The sequence below is a fragment of the Dermacentor silvarum genome, chromosome 1 (assembly GCF_013339745.2).
Source record: "Dermacentor silvarum isolate Dsil-2018 chromosome 1, BIME_Dsil_1.4, whole genome shotgun sequence".
NCBI lineage: Eukaryota > Metazoa > Arthropoda > Arachnida > Ixodida > Ixodidae > Dermacentor > Dermacentor silvarum.
In genome coordinates, this window is record NC_051154.1 from 17,405,823 (window position 1) to 17,423,945 (window position 18,123).

The 18,123-nt window shown below is 50.1% G+C and overlaps 1 protein-coding gene across 3 annotated transcripts in view; it reads right to left on the minus strand.

Moving 5' to 3' along the window:
- LOC119457450 (protein slit) overlaps positions 1 to 18,123 on the minus strand; it is a 287,783-nt gene that overhangs the window by 70,077 nt on the left and 199,583 nt on the right. For all 3 annotated transcript variants that reach the window (XM_037719017.2, XM_049665112.1, XM_049665113.1), the window contains one exon: positions 17,069 to 17,140. In XM_037719017.2, the coding sequence (XP_037574945.1) occupies positions 17,069 to 17,140 (72 nt within the window). The remainder of the gene's footprint in view (positions 1 to 17,068; positions 17,141 to 18,123) is intronic.

Consider the following 18,123-nt stretch of genomic DNA (forward strand, 5'->3'; position numbering starts at 1 on the left):
CAAGGGCCCCGAATTATTCATTGGGCCGGTACATCAGGCTGGAGAAGATGTACTGCAAAAGTATTATTATTCCCCCGTGATTTCTGTATATGAAGACTTCTTCGGCGCATTTCCTCGCCTGCCCTTGCCCAATTTCGACCGCCTTCGTATCACGAAAACGGCCGAAAGAGACAAAGAAAGCTATTCGCTTTAAATGTTCAGCTTATGGATGAGAGAAAGGCAATGTTCACCTTATGTATAAGTCATTCTTCCACAGGGATAGTCGGTAGCCGCTATAGTGTTATTTGCGCTGTAATAGTACTGCGTTGCGTCAAAGGATTATATGGATGCATGCGCGCCGATAGCGCATGCGCAACTGACGCCTCAGGGGAGTTATGGTTAAAGGGATACGGACACAAAATCTGAAAATTTTACGAACATGCTGAAAATGAATCCTCAGTGTGTGATTACACCGAAAAGAAGTAGTCACTTATCTCATTTTTGAGCCGATGGCTTTATTTTTGGCGTTTTTGTGAGCGCGCGCCTCGCCGCCCGACCCGCGGGAGTTGGAAGGTATGACGTCACGACACCCTCGTCGGATAGCCAGCCGGCTGGCCGCGGTCATTCGAAGCGCGCCGACGCCGCCATCGCGAGCATGGATTCGAGTTCTGGTGCCTCTACAGCGATGAGTACACGTCTGACGACGAGGGCCATTCCAACTTGGCAAGAAATATTACCCCGTACGGTTACGAGCCTCCCGCGTCAAGCGACGAAGAGCAGGCGACCATGGAAGTGCCGGTCAGGTTTTCGCGAGCCGTAGCGCGAAGATTTCGCTCTGCACCAGACACTTATACAAGAATTATTGGTCACTTCCTGATGTAAATTTTCGGCAGTGACGTAATCGTGTTGCTGCCGAAGATTTACACCAGCTGCGAAGTAGAATACACTTGGTTACTGCAATATTAGCTGTTTTTGTCTGTTTGAGCTCTGCGCCACCAGGTGGCAGCACCATACAGGCCGCTCACGTTGACGGTTCCGCCCGCACGCCCCAACGCCCGCGTTTAGCCGATTACCGGACAAGCTAAAGCTCTCTAATAGGCAGGTATCCAAAGTTTATTATGCACCTTCTCGTCTCTGGGAAACGTGTGCGACGGCGTGTCACGACCGACGATGCTGTATCTAGGTGGTGGGCGCAAAGTTGCCCCGACTCGAGGCGCGACTGCGCCGGCGGTATGGTTTCTTTTTCGATGGCATAAAACACCGACGCCAAAGTTCCCTCCCTGTAAGTGCGCGCAACGAAAAAAAAAAAAACCATAAAAAGACGCCGCGACGCAGCGCCAGGCGCCAACCCGTCAATGGCCAGCCGTCGACTAAAAACCCTTCTCACCCCTGGAAACGGCTGCCGCGTCGGGCTTCTAGAGAACTATCGAATGATTGCGAAAGAAAATCATCACGTGACGCCGCCACGGATGGAAGGTGCCAGTGAAGTCTACAACGTTCGCTAGCTTCCACTGTGCTGCACGCTAAAGAAGACACAAGAACCTTCTGGAGGCCGGGCGCGAGGGTATAAAAGGGTGCAGCGGTGGGGAGCAGTCAGCCAGTCCATGTGGTGTAAGCCGCGTTGAAGTGAGCCGCGGAGATGGCGAACTACGTTGAAGTGTGAGTCGTTCGGTCGGTCGAAGAAGACGTGTTTGGTGCTGGTTGGTGTCAGTCGATCTGGAAGAAACGAGTGACGACGTCGTGGGAGCTGCGACGACTTTGAAGAGTGCCTCCTGGAAGAGTGGCATTCGGGACCGACGACGTAAGGAACGGCGATCAGCGCTGGAGTTTGCGTGAGTGTTTCCTGGAAGAGAAACATTCGAGTTACTTTACAAGAGTTGCGGACTGGACTCACTTTGTGAATATTCAGGACTTTAAGTGTTCTCGAATAGGTTGTAGTGCATGTGATTGCATTTGTAGCGTGATTTGCTGTTGGTTCCGTGGTTGTAAACACTATCTGAGATATAGAGTGAGTTGCGATGTGAATTGAGTTGTGATTGTTACCAGCCGAGTGTGCATGGTTTTCTGTTGTTTGTACTGCCTTAACTGAGAATATATTGTGTTTGTGTTATCAACTCTCGGCTCTGACTCGGTCTTTGGTCCACAACCGGCGTTCGCTGGCGCACCCCTCAAAATTGTCCGTGCTTTCGTGGGGCGTTTCGGGGGGCAGATACGTCAGCCTTTGGAATCCGCCCGGCGATTGCAATCCCTTAACGGGATCAGTGACAAAAATTCTTCCAGACCTGAGTGAATTGATTGAAATATTTACTTTTCTCTATCTCTTGTTGTTTACTTGTTCTTGGAAGCGTGATTCGTGAGTTAATTTTTCGGGAGTTTCCTTAATGCGTTTCCTCGTTTCCCCAACAGGCGTACCAGCGGGTTACACTTTGTTTCATTTCTAGTTGCAGGTTTACTCCTCTTTATGGGCTTTATGTACACTTGTACGTATGTCTTTACTTGTACACGAACCCATCCCCTTCTGATTCGCCTAGAAAAATTACCATATGACCCCCCTCCTCTCCCCCTCTGCCCCCCAAAAAATCCTGCGTACGCGACTGCCGCAGCTCATCCAGCTTTAAATTTTTTTCTGTGCAGAAAACGATGCCATGGCACTGAGCAAGCCTTCTGGAGCTCAGTTTCGGCACTCCCGACGAAACAAGTTGGCTGAAGAGAAAGCGCAAGGAGACAGGCTACGAGCTTGGCTCCTTTCTACAGGTAAGCTGTTCATTTTCATGCTTGCGTTTAAATTTACAGAATAGGCTCCAAGTCGGTAGTATTCGTAGCCTGAGCTAAGGACCAAAATTGTTTTCAGAACCTCATGAATGTGAGACTGCCAGTGCCAGTGAACCATCCCACCGGGTGGCCGAAAATCAACACCTCGAGGACATCCCCCTTCCAAGTATCACATTCTTGCTAAGGAGACGACAACTGCCAGACTGAACTCAGTTGCGACGAAGAACAGCGTCTACTACGAATACGTTCAGCTGCGCACCGAGTGATGATGACCCTTCGCGACCGTTGCCGTGCGACGACCTTCACACTGACAGGCGCACCAGGCTTATGCGTGGTCCTATTCAGCCGCGTTTGAATTGCTACCCGCAGAAACAAACGGCGAACGGCACGCGAAAGTTTTGCGCGCGCTGATACGACGAGTTTAACTGGTTGGAATATAGCATAGAGAAAGACGCTGCGTTTTGCTTCTGCTGTCGCGCTTTTCCGCAGCAGAGTTCAGCGTGGAAGGGTCATTCAGATCCAGCATTCGTCTCCGTGGGCTTCAACAGATGGAAGAAAGCCGTAGAGAAGTTCAGGCTTCATGAAAAGTCCGACAGTCACTTAAATAGCATGCTGTGCTGGAACTCTTACAAAAAATGCAAATCTGTAGGTGAACTGCTAGATAAGAATCACGAGACGCGTGTCGTTTTGAGAGAAGAAAAATGAAAAAAAGTTGTCGCAGTTTCACCTGAGAGGCGAAGCATCAATTGCGATAGCAAATTTGTAGAGAGCTATACGGAGTAATGATATTAGCTTTATCAGCTGTATAAATTTGGACATGCAGCAGCACCGGCAACACGCAGAACGGTTGTCGACGCCGTCGGCGTTTTGCCCGCGTTCGCTCAAAATGCGTGCGGCGTTGGTGACTGTTGCCGGAGCCTCTGATATAAATAGGCACTTGGTGCCACAGCTAAACGTCGCCTCCCTTCCCTCCCCCTCCCCCCCTCCCCCACGGCCTCTCGCGCGTCGGAAGAAGGCGAGTTTGCTCTACATATATGGTGATTGTAAAGGAGGAAAGAGACGCCTACTTCTGCAGCCCTTAAGGGAGCACGGCGCAGAACGCGCGTTTGTTCCGAGTCCGCCGTGCGTTCACTCCCCGTGAAAGCGCGCGCCCCTCGCGCCCTCTCACTCGCACATACAGCGTTCGGCGCGCGGCGACGATTTCATCTCCATTGACGTCATACGGAACCTCACGGCGACGGCGACGCCGACGGCAGAAATCTGCTTTTGAGTGTCCATATAATTGCTATCGCAATAAAAGAAACCGAGAACTTTTACAGCGTTTTGTTGACGTTTTAATTCTACTCGCGAATAGTGGCAGGCCCTTTAGAGGCCATAACGAAAGCGAGGAAAGCACAGAAAAAGCTTTGTTCCTAGAGATCGGTAATCTCTTGAAGCAATATGATCCTGTCTTGCAAGCTCACCTTGATTCTGAACCGAAAAATCCTTTGTACACCAGCAATAGAACGCAGAACGATCTCATTGAGGCACTGCATGCTGCGATGATGCAATCGATTATTCACTGCCTGGAAGGCATAACTGTCTCTCGTATGCGATGAGACTAGTGACTGTGGACACCACGAGCAGTTGTCTGTTGTAATAAGGTACTTCAGTGAGGAGAATAACCGGCCCGTAGAAGTGTTCACTGCACTAGAGAGCATCCTTAGCATCCTTCGGTAAAAAAAATGGCGGTACTGTGATGAAGCACAGACGCAGAAACGCTGCGTTAAGAATTGCTCTGCCTTGGAGCTAGCCACCTCTATTTAGATTGAACCTATAAGAGTATCTGTCTAGATGACTACAGCGTAGTCGCGATGTCTCGGAAACTAGTCTAGAAGAGTGACGAAAACGCACGTAACTGTGTTGCTGCGTAACGCCTCATACCGCGGCAAGTAGTGCTCCAAAAAACAGCTGACTCCGCATATTTCAGACAGAACGGAAGTCTCTAAGACTTTCGTTCTAAAACCGCCATAAAAATTCGGCGGAACCCACCTTACGATGACTGCCAACGGTAATGCGTTTCGCATTCTATCAATATCGAGACTGAACGTATTGCCACCGTCGAAACGAGTTGTGTATGAGGCGTGTACTGCAGCGGGGCTCCTGTTTCACGCTTCCTTAAGAGCACTCGGCGCCCTCTAGCGCCGCCACCGCGAAGCCTGAGCGTTGCCTCCGAAATGCATGGCGCGCCGGTGCATGCGAACGCCGAGAAACGTGTCATGGGGCAACGGGGCTCCTCTCTGGCGCTTCTTTCCGGACACTCTGCGGCGTCTGGTGGCACTGTCGAGAAGTCCGCGCGTGGCCTCCAAGACGAGAAGCGTGGCGCCCCGGTGCCTGCGAACGCTCAGAATCGGTGCCTCGCTTGCCGCACACTCAGTGGCACATCCAAAGCTGGCGAGAGGTTCATCGAAGACACACCCAGTGTATTCGTGGCGCAGCTCGCTAAAGCGTTGACGTGAAAGGCGTTAATTGAAAAGCGGCACGTACCCGGTGCATTTGTTGCGCAGCCTGCTAAAGCGTCCGGTTGCTGTCCTTGAGGAAACCGTGTGACATGGGTTCCATTCCGCTCAGCATCGGATAAGTTTAAGGGATCTTTTTCGTCCTTGTGGAGCGAATTGGCATTTCGCCCCCATCGAAATGCGGCTGCTGCGGCCGGATGTGATCCCGCGGCGTCGTGCTTAGCAGCGCAACACGTCAAGTCACTACGGCGGGTGTCATTGTAGAGCGGCACATTACCCGAGTTGGCGTCGTTCATTGAAGAGCGGCACACACTATATGCCCAGTTCTCCAAGTCGGCGACAGATTCTTCACATACCCAGTCCCGCATGTATACAGTGACCCATGTCGTCGTGAATCAGGTTCGACGAAGAACGGCACGCATGTACACACTGCCAGATATTCAGTGACCCGAGTTGCTCCGATGGTTGGTTTCGAAGCTTGTTGCCTGAGACCAGCAGCCCGACGAGTTACCCATTCGGACTTAGGCGGGAAAACGGTTAGATACAAACATACATGGATCTGGCCCCCGGAAAGTGCGTCAAGTATACCCTAAGAACGCCTTGAAACAATTCGGCCAAAACTCATCTACGATGAATACCCAAGTAAGCTCGAATAGACTAAACGTGCATTGCAGCCGAGCTCCCCTCACACGCTTCCCTCGGGACACGCTGCGCCTTACAGCGGCGCCGCCGTGAAGTCCGCGCATACCCAGTGGCACACACACTGTCACCGAAGCTAGCGTCAAACACTGAAGAGCGGCACATACATAGTGACACATATCCAGGTGAACGGCCCACATTTTAGACTGCACAACCTTTAGGATCGACCCACATTTTTTTATGGGATAGGTAGATAGCCAAAGAGAAAACTGGTCTGCCCCCGAATGGTATTCGCATTAAAGGAAACAGTCTCCCAGTGCTACGTGCCCAAGCAGCACTGCAGGCGGGGCTGGTCATATTTTGGCCAGCCGCTGTCCAATGTATGGCCAAGGTAGGGCCTATATACATTAGCCCAATTTTTGTGTCGCTAGGGCGTACTTCGTTTTCTAGTACCACACATTATATGACCCAGACTACTGTACAAACACCGCAAGGTAGGAAGCCTGGTATTAAGATTATAACAACCAGCGCCAAAGATATGAGCTTCTGGGACTACACTCACGTAAATGGGTACAGCATGCAGGCAGAACAAACTGACCAACCGGGAGAAGCAATCTGCATACTATCTTCAGCCCCACTTTCGGCACCACGGCCGCTCTTACGACGCGGTAGCGCTCGAAATGAAACATTCGACGCGAAAAAGAGCTTATGCACAGCCGCGAAAGAATTCACGCCCCTGCGCGCGCTTTTGCCGTGCTGCTTAATTTTTTTTTATCGCAGTAAGTTATGCCCATTTTCATTTTTTGCTCTCTTTAGATGCGCGTTTCAGCTCAGGCGGGGAGAGTCGGTCCTCTGCGCAATTCTCAATGTAAGCGTAGCCCTGCGCGCTCCCGTAAAGGAGGCGTGCCACGTTGGTGCTCCCGAAACTAAATAGACTCCCGAAATGTACAGCCTAGACGAAAGTACCGCCGAGATATTAACATCCCTACTATGAAATATTGTTGTCGTACCGCTATGATGTGCAAAAGTTTCACAATCACGCCGTCGTGTCATCCTATTCGCTCCGCAGTTTGCGAAAGCAACATAATCTTTCCATACAAAAAAGAAAATGAACAAAAGCCCGACAGCAAGTGAATATAACTGAGCAAGATGGGAAGCTCCCGGACGGTGGCGAATGAAAGGTCATTTCGACACGGCAATAAAATGTGCCCGCAACTATGCAGGTGCAGGGAGAGCGGCGATAGCAGCGTCTTCAAACGACCCCGGGGCGTGCGAACCCATCGCGCCCCGGCGGTTCTCGGCAGCGTCGTTCCGATAAAGGCGGTTCTTTTACAACCGGCGGCCCATGCTCTGTGCTACCGTAATTTTCCATCGCTCGGTCGTTTCAAGCAGCCCAGTGGCCATTACGAAAGCAGAGAACTGCAGTTGCTCTGAGAAATCGTGATGACGCAGGATCCACCACTGGCCTAGCTGTGCCTCGGCGTGGAAGTTGTCAACAAAAGCAGCCGCGGTTGGTTCAACACGGCACGACTGATGCACGAACAACAGTGTCGGGGGTGCATGAAATTAAAAGGACAGTATAAGCACAGAGAAACCGGGCGTGCGGGATTTCTACATATTTGAGTGCCATACAATGAGTTTCATTTACGTGCTATTGTTTTGTTTTTTCTGTTTGTGAAACTACGCTATCCTCTGGAAGCTTCATCCAGGCCGCATCTGAAGTCTGCTTAATTAGCGCGAATAATTCGCCGCCTTCATCTGAACTTGGAACATCATGCTGGTGAGATTTTTTTTTTTTTTTCGATAGCAGTGTGCGGCCGATCGGGCTCACGTCGAACACTTACCGTTGAGTATGGGTTTATGTTCGTCGATATCACTGACCACAAAAACTTGTTCGTCAACGAACGTCAATCAAATCACGAATACTAAGAGGCGCGGCAAAATTTACGCGTCTTGAGTCACGAAATTCACCGTGCCAACACAGTGCATAGAGAAAGGAAGAACGATAAATGAAAGACAGTGAAGGCTAACCAAGACTGAGCCCGGCTGGCACAGGCGCGGAATGATATGGCGCGCACAGACACAACCTGCGCATTGGCTTCTCTGAGTGGCTCGCGCGCCTCATGGCATTGGCCACACTGTAAGTTGATTTTGAGCCGCCACCGGTGGTGGTGCGCTATACAGTTTATTTTTAGACCATACAGATTTTTTATTAAAAAAAAGTAATGAGCGAAGCGAACGTGGTGTTTTTGCAGACGAGTTCCTAGGCGAGGCGGACATGCTTTGCCACTAATAACGTGAGCTTCAGAAGACCAATTAAAAATAATTAACTTCTTTATTAGTGCCTTGGGGGCAGTTGTCTAAACGGCAAATTTGGAGGCAGTGACATTTTCACGCACACCAATCTTTTAAAAATCTTGAAAATCGTACCTAATTCGATATATTCGTGATCGAATTCCAAATCGAGGCAATATCGAGACTGAGCGCGTCCCGCTGCGCGTCAGACGGCTACTTTACAAAAAAAAGTTTGGGGCGAAGTTTGAATGATAGCATGGCGTGGCAAATCCTGACCGGAAAACAAGCCGCACATGCTTGCCAGGCAAAGCGTGCCGTGCCGTATCAGTAGCTGCCGCGACTGGCCGAAACGTTCGGTTTACAACTTCCTCGGCCTAGTCGTCACGGGGCGTTTCGGTCTGATGTGACAGCGGGGCCGCCTTATCTGCATACGAGCAATAAGCTTTGGTGGTAATATAGCTGACGATGAATCACTTTCATCAAATCACTGTTTTTTATCATGTTTTACCTTTCTTTTTCGCAACAGGGGCGAAATAACTATCCAATTATTGTCGTTAAAAAACCAAATAACTGCCGCGACCAGCGGTAATCGCACACCGGAACACAACCTTGCTATGCCAGGAACAGTGTTCGATCACCGAGGAATACTCACGCCAATTAAGTACACTTTTCTATTTTTATAGTTTTCGGGAAAGGGCACTGCGGAAAGACCGAAAAATATGAGCAACCGGCTGCTCCCAAGCCCACAAGCTGGGCGGGAGGCTCATATTAACTAATCTATTCTGCCATTATCCTTTGTGTCCCCTTACAGGTAATAACATCACACCAACTGGAACAACCTCTGGGTCAGTATTTTGTAGCGATGCCTTTCCGATGCTAATGCCTTTTCGCGCTTGGTCAGTGTCAGAGCGACGGTCTGCTCACGTTATCAACGGGATCAGCCGGCCGTGATCGAGCGGTGGATGTTAACACTAGTATAGAATAAAGCATAACGCATCGCTACAAAATACCGGCCCTGGTTAACCTCCCTGCCTTTCAATGCATCCTCTCTCTCTCGCCGACTATAGGTTTGTCGCATGCGCTCATAGGAGCACTGTGAAGTAAAGCGAAGGGCGCGTAATAATGCTTTCGTAAAACCGCGCCAAGTAAAGCGCGCAATTGGGATCTCACTGGACCATATATATATTTCACCCCCATTTTTTTTTTTTTCCAGCTGCTCTCTACTGGTTATTCATCATAGCTGACAACTCGGGGGATGCCAAGCCTTTCCATCAGCCCGGCTCGGCGACTGTCGCCCAAGGGCGGCAGCCCCCACTGCACGGTTGGCGACACATCGCGCACCTTTTCTGGAAGCGACAAAATCCCCGGGCCGCATTTAGACCCGAACCGAATCTTGATCGTGCGCGGCTTCCGTTGGACTCCGCGCAACCAGCAGCAGAGGTGTTATTTATATTGGGAGGGGGCCGACGCGGCAACCTATACGGACCGTGCGCTTTTATTAGAAGCGCGCGACGCGGCGCGGAGAAATGATGATGAGTCGCTGGTTAGTGTATAGTCATTCCTCCGAAGAAAGGGAGGGGATTCGCAGGATCGCGCGGCGGTGGTCATCATCACGGCCGAGCGCCCTCGCAAGCATCCTCGACCCCGGCTTGTGTGCCGCCAACTCCTCGTCACGCCGTTGCCGCGAAGAGGATGGACGACGCGCCGCGTGGGCCTGGACGCAGATGCTTGACGGCCCGCTTCGCGCCTCCACCTACGCGTCACCATGGCTCACAGATTACGAAAGCCAAGAGTGCGCTTTGCAGAGCGCTCATATAGAAAGGATAGAGGTAGGCTTCCCGACGAAGAGCCCGACACAAGCCCCATAGTTTGCAAATACGACGACAGTCAATGGTTGACTGCCACCTGTATTTCACGCCACGCGGGAGATTGATAAATATTTTTAGTTATTTCCTATAACCTTCTAGGGGTAGCTGCGCACCGCGCACATATAGTTCTGCCCCTTGCGTATATAGCGCTGCCCTTTTCAGTTTGTCAAATTCTGAAAAGTTCCACGCGCTTACTTTGTTTACTCTTTTCGTGTCCCGCGTTACTGTAGCCCTTCGTTATTTATAATACTACGCCAAGTGATCACCTCTGTCATATAATGTTTTACCAGCCCGGTAAGATATCGATACGCACTCGCCGAGAAGCCACGTTTCCCGAAACAACCTGGCGCAAGAAACCACATCAGTTCTCAATACTAGTCGATAATGTGTGCGACAGGCTATCACAAGCACCGCCTCCCCACGACGAACGTGCACGCAAATTAGAAGTCGTAAAGCCAAAACCGTGTCGCCCACTAGAGCGACGATTACAAGTTTCGGTTTAATTATGAAGTCGGGAACCTATAGACAAACGGTGATAAGGATTTCTCCCTTGAGATGGTAGTTTATTGTACTGCTCGCTCAAATTATACTGTATCAGTTTCTTTATATTACTCTTTTCGTGAGAGTAAACGAAGCTAGGGAGCATTCGCACTGCTCCTGCAGTTCTCTGTGAATAACTTTCCGAAATCCTCATCGTCCGCCCCTGAATTAACTTTTCCTTGGAGCAATAGATTGTGGTACAATATAGAAAGTCTGATGTATCGCTTAGGAGACTACGTTGCCGACTCCCCTCACTCAACGTTTACCTTCACAGGCTTGGTCTACCATATCACCTTTGTCTCATTCTACGAAGAGAGTGAATCGCTGGAACACTTTTTTTTTTTTTTGGGGGGGGGGGAGGGGGGGAGAAGGTCGCCTTCCTACGATTCAAAGGAAAATATTTTACGAACAACGTTTCCGAAAGCTTGGCTTGAATTTGATTATTTCACTGGTCCTTTCCTTTGGCGCTACCGGACTCAGTTTTAGTCACAGGAACGTTTGTGATGCTCTCCGCAATTTTCTGGGCGAGACGAAACAAATGTCATGCTAAATTTCTCTTTTTTTTTCTTTTTAAAATTCATGACTATTTACTGTATTTAGTTACTATAGACTTTATATCTATATAAGCTAACTTCTAATTTCACTTTTCCAGTTGCTAATTTACTTTCAACTTTCTTCCTCAAAATTATTATTATTATTATTATTATTATTATTATTATTATTATTGAACCTAATTGCCCTGCCCGATTGATGTCCGATCCCCCAGTGTGGGTTGCGCCGTTTTTAGTCTTGAAGAACCAACCAACGTCTCAGTATCTTTAGCTCGTCGTTTCCTTTTTTGTGCCCGGTTTTGCGACCCCGAGGGCTGTGACCCCATAAGCTTCGGGCATGTTGCCTGCGGCAGGTGGGGCACTGCCCGGGCCGCAGCTTCGATCGCCATCCTGGGAGAGCGTCAGGCCTGCAAGTGCCTTCTACGTCACACTAGCTGCTTCGTCTACACCTTGCGAGCAGCAGACTCCAGCAGTGGCTCCTCCAGCCCTGTCCCCAGCGAGCTCATCAGTTACACTCCTGGCCAAGGTGCCCCCGTCACCACCGACGCGGCTTTCACAACACCTCCACCTGCAGGTCACGATGATCTATCTGATATGCGAGATTCTTCTGCGACAATAATCACTTACATGGTCGCAACCGTGCAATCCGCAGAAGGCTCGGACAACTTCAATGAGGTGTTGCCCTTCAAACGCCGCCGTAATGCAAAAAGATATCACGTGATAAAAGGCACCCTGACAGAGCCACGCGTTTCTCGACAAGGCTTAACTGTGATCCAAAGTCAGTTTGGAGGAGCTAGTTGTTCTTGATAGCATTCTTCATGTTAGACCACACGGTAGGCTAAATATGTTGGCTGTTGACACGCGTACCTGTGGTGCCACAGAGCGCATTTTAATCGTTAATCGTCATTGCTGGCATATATGTTCAAGCCTACGAGCACCGCCGAAGTAACTGTGATGTGGGTGAGAGAGTGCCCGGCGGAACACTCTCACGAATAAATCCTTGCTACGCTACTCCAGAGAGCACCAGTGCGATCGGTACTGCGTCTAGAAGCACCATAAATTGTCCGCATTGTCTTCGCCACTGAAACTGCCCCGGAGCAGGCTGTTTTCGCTATCGCGTACATCAGTATATTGACACACTATATCTAATGTCCCATAATGGACGAAATGACAGCACTTCGGACCCGCAGCGAGCGCTTGCAGGCTTGCCTTGCGGTGCCGACGGTGTGGCGGCAGTCATGATCGCGCTGCTTGTGAAACTGAGAACAGTGTCCAAACTGCGGCAGGAAGCACGAGTCTACTTCAATCATAGCTATGTGGTTCACTACAGATCACAACGAAGAAGCTCGGGAACATAGAAGAGCGCTTAAATATAAGACAACAACAAAAGGTCGCAGTTTCGCCCGAAAGGCGAACCAGTGATAGCGATAGCGAAGTATTAGACAAATACACTAAGTAAGCTTTGTAGTTTTATCGCCCGTATAAATTACAGTAAACGTAAGTTATTTTTTTATTATTAAAATAACAAGCATGCTGTTACGCCCACGCAGGCGCCGGCTGCGAGGAGAGGACGCTTCGTGCTTCCTCCAGCTTCACAGCGGCTCGGAAACTTGAGATTAGGCGACCTCCAGCACCAAGTGCGCGGGAACATAGCGCGCATGAAACCAACACTCTTGTCGGCTCAATTGCATGCGCCGCAGGTGACTTCCAAGACATGGCGCGAGTGCCGCGTATGGGCTCAGCCGCGCGGACAACCATGCGCAGCCGCGGCCGGGCTCACTCCCACCGCCCCCTATCGCCCGCTTGATCATGTGACCTCGAAGATTGGGAGCTCGGGAAGACGACGCGCATCAAGTAACCATCCTTTTTCTCGTTCTTGTTCATGTTTACCGAGCTACGTGTATGTACACGTGTATTATGTCGTTTTGAGGGTATAAGTAGCAAAGAGAAATGGAAATAAATCTGTTGAAAGTTAGCGCTGTGTGTCAAATGTGCCTTTCTGTGTCCCTATGGCTCGGTTCGCGCTACAACAAAGTAGATGCCATACCAACAAGCCATGTAGCTACCCTCATCCTTCTAGGCTCACCCTCGCACGCTTTCCCTCGCACCCGCATCATAGATCGCGCGGGGCGCAATAGGATCTTACCGCATTTGGCCTCTATATGGAACATCACGGCGACGGCGAAAATTTGCCTGGAGTGCCACTTTGAAACAACTGTCCCGCTTCTTTTTGCATGCTCTTGATTACATGGCTCCAGCAATACAATATTTCTCCTTACACGTAGAAATTCTCGCTTGGTATTCAAGGCCCGTTTATGCACCTTTGTAATTCGCATCTATTTCCTGCCCCAATTACAGCAGGGCCAATACGACATCGCAGGATTTGTGCGTAAATAATAAATGTAACCCTATGTACATTCTGTAGTGTGTTCCACTACTTCCACCTGTATTATGAGCAATGGCATTTCCTGGCGACATGGCCGCATTCATTTAGTAAATCACGATTCCAGCTACAGCATTCCAGCTACAGCAGAGCTTCAACGCCACTTCCCTGCTTCCCTGTCGTTGAACACCTAACCCAGCGCCTCTTCTATTTTTTCAATGCCAGCCAGATGCGGCCGATCCAACCATTCCCCACGCTCTCCGATCGCCCTTTCCTACTCTCCCCCCGTCGGCTAGCGTTCGCGCCTGCTTTACGGTCGTGGGGAAAAGTACCCTCTGGGTGGCGCCTCACGACAGAAGTCGGAGGAAGTAATCCACTCCGGGAACCTCCGGAACGGCAGCGGCGCGCGCTCAGTGGCTCAGACGAACGCGTGACGCAAGCAGTCGATGATGATGATGATTTATTGGCATCCCCTTTGAAACGGGGCGGCGACAAATAGTCACCTAGCCTGCTCGATTTAATCAGGTATACTATACATGTTCTTTATCTAGAATTTTTGTATACCTCTCATTATTATTTTTCTTTTTCAAAAATTTACGTTGTGCCGCTGCCTATGATTTTAAGAGATCAGGTCGTATCCATCTTTTCCCTGCTTTTTTTCCACCAGTACTCCAATCGTCTCTTGCTGATCTCTACGGCTGATCTGTTTATGTTTCCTTCCACTTTGAAACCAAGCGCTTCTGGGAGTTGCACGTTACCTATACGGTTCTCGCTGGGTGGATCCCGTCGCATTCCATCAGGATGTGCTGAGTGGTTCCCTGCTGTGGATGTGCTGAGTCGTACCCTCTGGGTAGCGTCACATCGCGGCAACTCACTGAACTAAGGCGCACCAACGGCTCCCATTGGGGAGCGAGCGATTGCACTGGCATTGAAAAAATAGAGGAGGCACTGCCTAACCTCACCGCTCGTCAGCCCACAAGGCACAACATTTGTGCCTTTTCAGAACGGCTACCTCTGCGAATGAAGCTGTCCCTGCGTGTGCATGCCGTTCCCCGCGTCTATTAATCCCCTCTCCATAAACAACCAAACGCCTTTCTGGTTAGCAACAGTGCATTGCCCCTTTCTCTCCAAGATAGCTTCGACGGAGTTGCAAACAGTCCGCAAATCTATTATGGTGTGGTCACGTGTGACAACTACTAATTAGGAATCAAATTATGGCACCACTTTTCATCTTGAAGTGGCACTACTTTTCATTTTACGCACCGCTTGACGAAAATGTCATGACGCCGGCACGTGATGAAGGGCAAAGAGAGAGCGCGAGAGCGTAAAACAATTCGGCATTCACGTGTCAAGTTAATAGCGGCGGTTGGATCCCCGACCTTCTAATACGTTCTACTGTACTAAGGGGTGGGAAGGAGGTCAAGCTGCCCTCTTAATAGCGCTGCGACACGGGCTGGCGGACATGATAAATTGTGCAATAATCGCTAATCAACTTCAATTTTGCCAAGGTTCAGTAATTGTTTGTCAATTATTGTGAATGGCATCATGGAATCGTTTAATTCAAGCCTGCTAAAGCTTAAGGCAACTTTGCTAAGTATCACATGACTAGTGCCAATTTTAATACACGTGTCGGAAAACTTGTAGCGAAATTCACGCCACTGACGTGTTCAGCTGAAATTGCCAGAAAGCAAACCTCGTGCATTGCAGTATCAAACTTCGAGGATTCCTACTAAGTGGACATGAGCATTGATCGGCTTCATTTATCAGATGCAACACATGTCCTACTGTACTTATTTAAAATGTTAATGAATATTGGCTAATGAACTAGGTAACCGGCGCAGGTAAAGTGTCGTTAAAAAATAACTTCGCTGCCCTTGCTCGCAACGACGAAGCCCTTGCTCGCAACGACGGTGTGAGTTTCGTCGACGCCGCCGAATATCCCCACGGTACCCGCTTTGTAGCCGTCACCACACGTGAAGGCTCTCTCCATCATGCTATCAGCCTAGTAACCCCATACGCTGAGGAAGCTGAAGTGGCCATCGCGCTAGCCACACTAGACCCAACATGCCATACCATCGTCTCTGATTCCCGTTTCGCTGTTAACTACATCAACGGCCGTATCTCCCACCAAGCCTTGCGCATCTTGCAACAAGCAACCCACTCAACCGACCATCAGGTTACACTCGTCTGGTTCCCAGCTCATGTAGGCACCGTCCACCCGCACCTCCCCAACCTCAACGAGGTTACCCACTCCCTAGCGCGAGGGCTCGTTAACCGCGCGGGAGATGGGGAGGCTGCCCCCACCGGTAGGGATCGTCTGACACGCTACAATGATGTAGTGAAATCCTTCTACTTAGAGCGTAGGACTTTCCCCGGCCCGCACAGCAAGCTATCCCGAGCGCAGGCTACAACTTTCCGCCTGCTACAAACCAACACTTACCCCTCGTTACACCTTACACCCAGACATTTACCTCAATCCCACGTGCCATATCTGCAAGACACAGCCAGCCACACTTACACACATGCTTTCGGACTGTACACAACAATACCCCGACACTAACCCCAGGACCCTCTCGTCGAGATGGCACGCTGCCCTGCGTAGCTCCAACCTCGACGACCAACTCTGGGCGACCCAGCAAGCCTGCGAGGCGGCGAAGAGGCAACACCTCGACGTCCCCACGTGGGAGGCCTAGGCCCAGACACCACCTCTTGCTGGTTTTAATAAAGTTTATTCAGTCAGTCAGTGTGTCTATCGTACAATTTGTAACAAGCCTTCCTATGCTAAAACATCCGGTGCATAAAACGTATCGCCATGCCCATGATTACACGCTTTTTCAGCTCGGTGTATCTCGGGTATAAGGCAGCAGAAACTTTAGTTTATTTTCGTGCGCACTCGACTCCAAAGTCGGTGCCTGCGTTGGCGCTGTTCAGGATGTCTCCATTTGATCAAGTCAGACCTGCTACTTCGACATGCCCCAAATTCCGGCCATCGGCATCGACGGCAAGAAGACACGCTCAACATCGCAAGCGGCGAGTCAATCCAAAAGGTGATATATATTTCAAGGAACCCCGGCTCTACCCTGCAGGAATAGATCGATCAGCCTAACTCGTACAGCAGCAAGGAGCAAGTGCACCCACGTGACTTTACAGTGCAACTTAAAATTGGGCATTTTTATTCTGTTTTGAGAGTGCGATTTCTTCAACGTGAATTAATGTCGGTTTCTCGAAGACACAAAAAGCGTCGCAGATTTGCTTTTACCGTTTTCGAAGCTTTCTTTCCTATGATCTCATTAAAGGGCGATGAAATAGGCCCCCTTTAATTTACGTCCTTGTTTGGCTCTCGCAATAAAGGCAGCGTCGTCCACACGGCCCCGCGTATGCCATTAAAATTTATACAATTCTCGTTCCGACGCCAACGTTGCATGATTAATGCGCGGCGGGGCTCCCCGTAGAGAAATCTGCTGGCGAGCAGTGACGCTGCAGGAAAGCACAAGGAACGCAGGCTGCATAAAGCATGAGATGGGGAAGGAAGGATATACGCACAGCAAATTCAGGTTCCGGAGATCCCTGAACGTGTCTTTCCTTATGCATGATATCCGGTTGGCGTTCAGCAGCCTGCGAAGAACAAGGAAGGCGGCCCATCACATATACGGTGCGAGTGAACAGCCTGTCATCAGCGAGCGTGCCGGCATTCAGCGCAAAGCCAGTTTGTTTTCGCAGAACTGGAAGCCAGCCTTATTTGTGCTTCCATTGGTCGACTTCGTTCGAGCAGATTAAATTTTCAAACCTGGCGAAAGCGAGCTGACGGCAGCGGCCAATGTTTCAACGGTGCTGGCTGCATTCTCGATGCTTCTGAGAGAAGACTATTTCGGGAACCATACGCTTCTGCATCGGCACGCCATAGCCACACCGCTGACCAAGGCCGCCATTTTTCTTGAGCAGTAACGACTCTGGGCACACAACAGAATAGTCCTGTTGATTAAATTGGCGTCCCTCGTGAGCCCTACAAGCCAGGGAATTCCGGCGCATTCGCTGTTGTATAGCTCAGGTATAGGGAGCGTCAAAAAGAAAACGTTTTGCATTCGACGACAACGACGACGACGTATGTAGGTGACATCACTTAAATACGTCGTCGTCATTGTCGTGCCTTAAGTTATCATGACGCCGTCGTCGTGATCGTCTTCGTTCCGCATGGTGGGTACCTCAAGATGGGAAATGCTGTTCGCACTCATTGAGCTAACGAGATTAAATCGTCAGTCCGGTGAGAGAAAAGTGTGCAAAACAAAAGCTCTTCTCGCGGTGCTGTTTAGGAGGTAATATTAGACGACAGGAACGGTTGCTACACGAAATGAGGACCTATGCGGTCACCTATTACAAGGTTACCCTCAACGGTGACTGAGTAATGCCGAGTGTGAGAGGTACACCTTGCACGTCGCTCTTGTTACACTGAAACCTCGCCGTTTCGGTGTCGTATTCCCGGATGGACAAATTTCGGCGGCAGGGCGTAACACCGAGGGCAGCGTCACAGCACTCAACTACTGCGCCATCACTGGAAGTGAGCACCGCGTACTTTTCCGGCACTTTGTCAGCACATATTC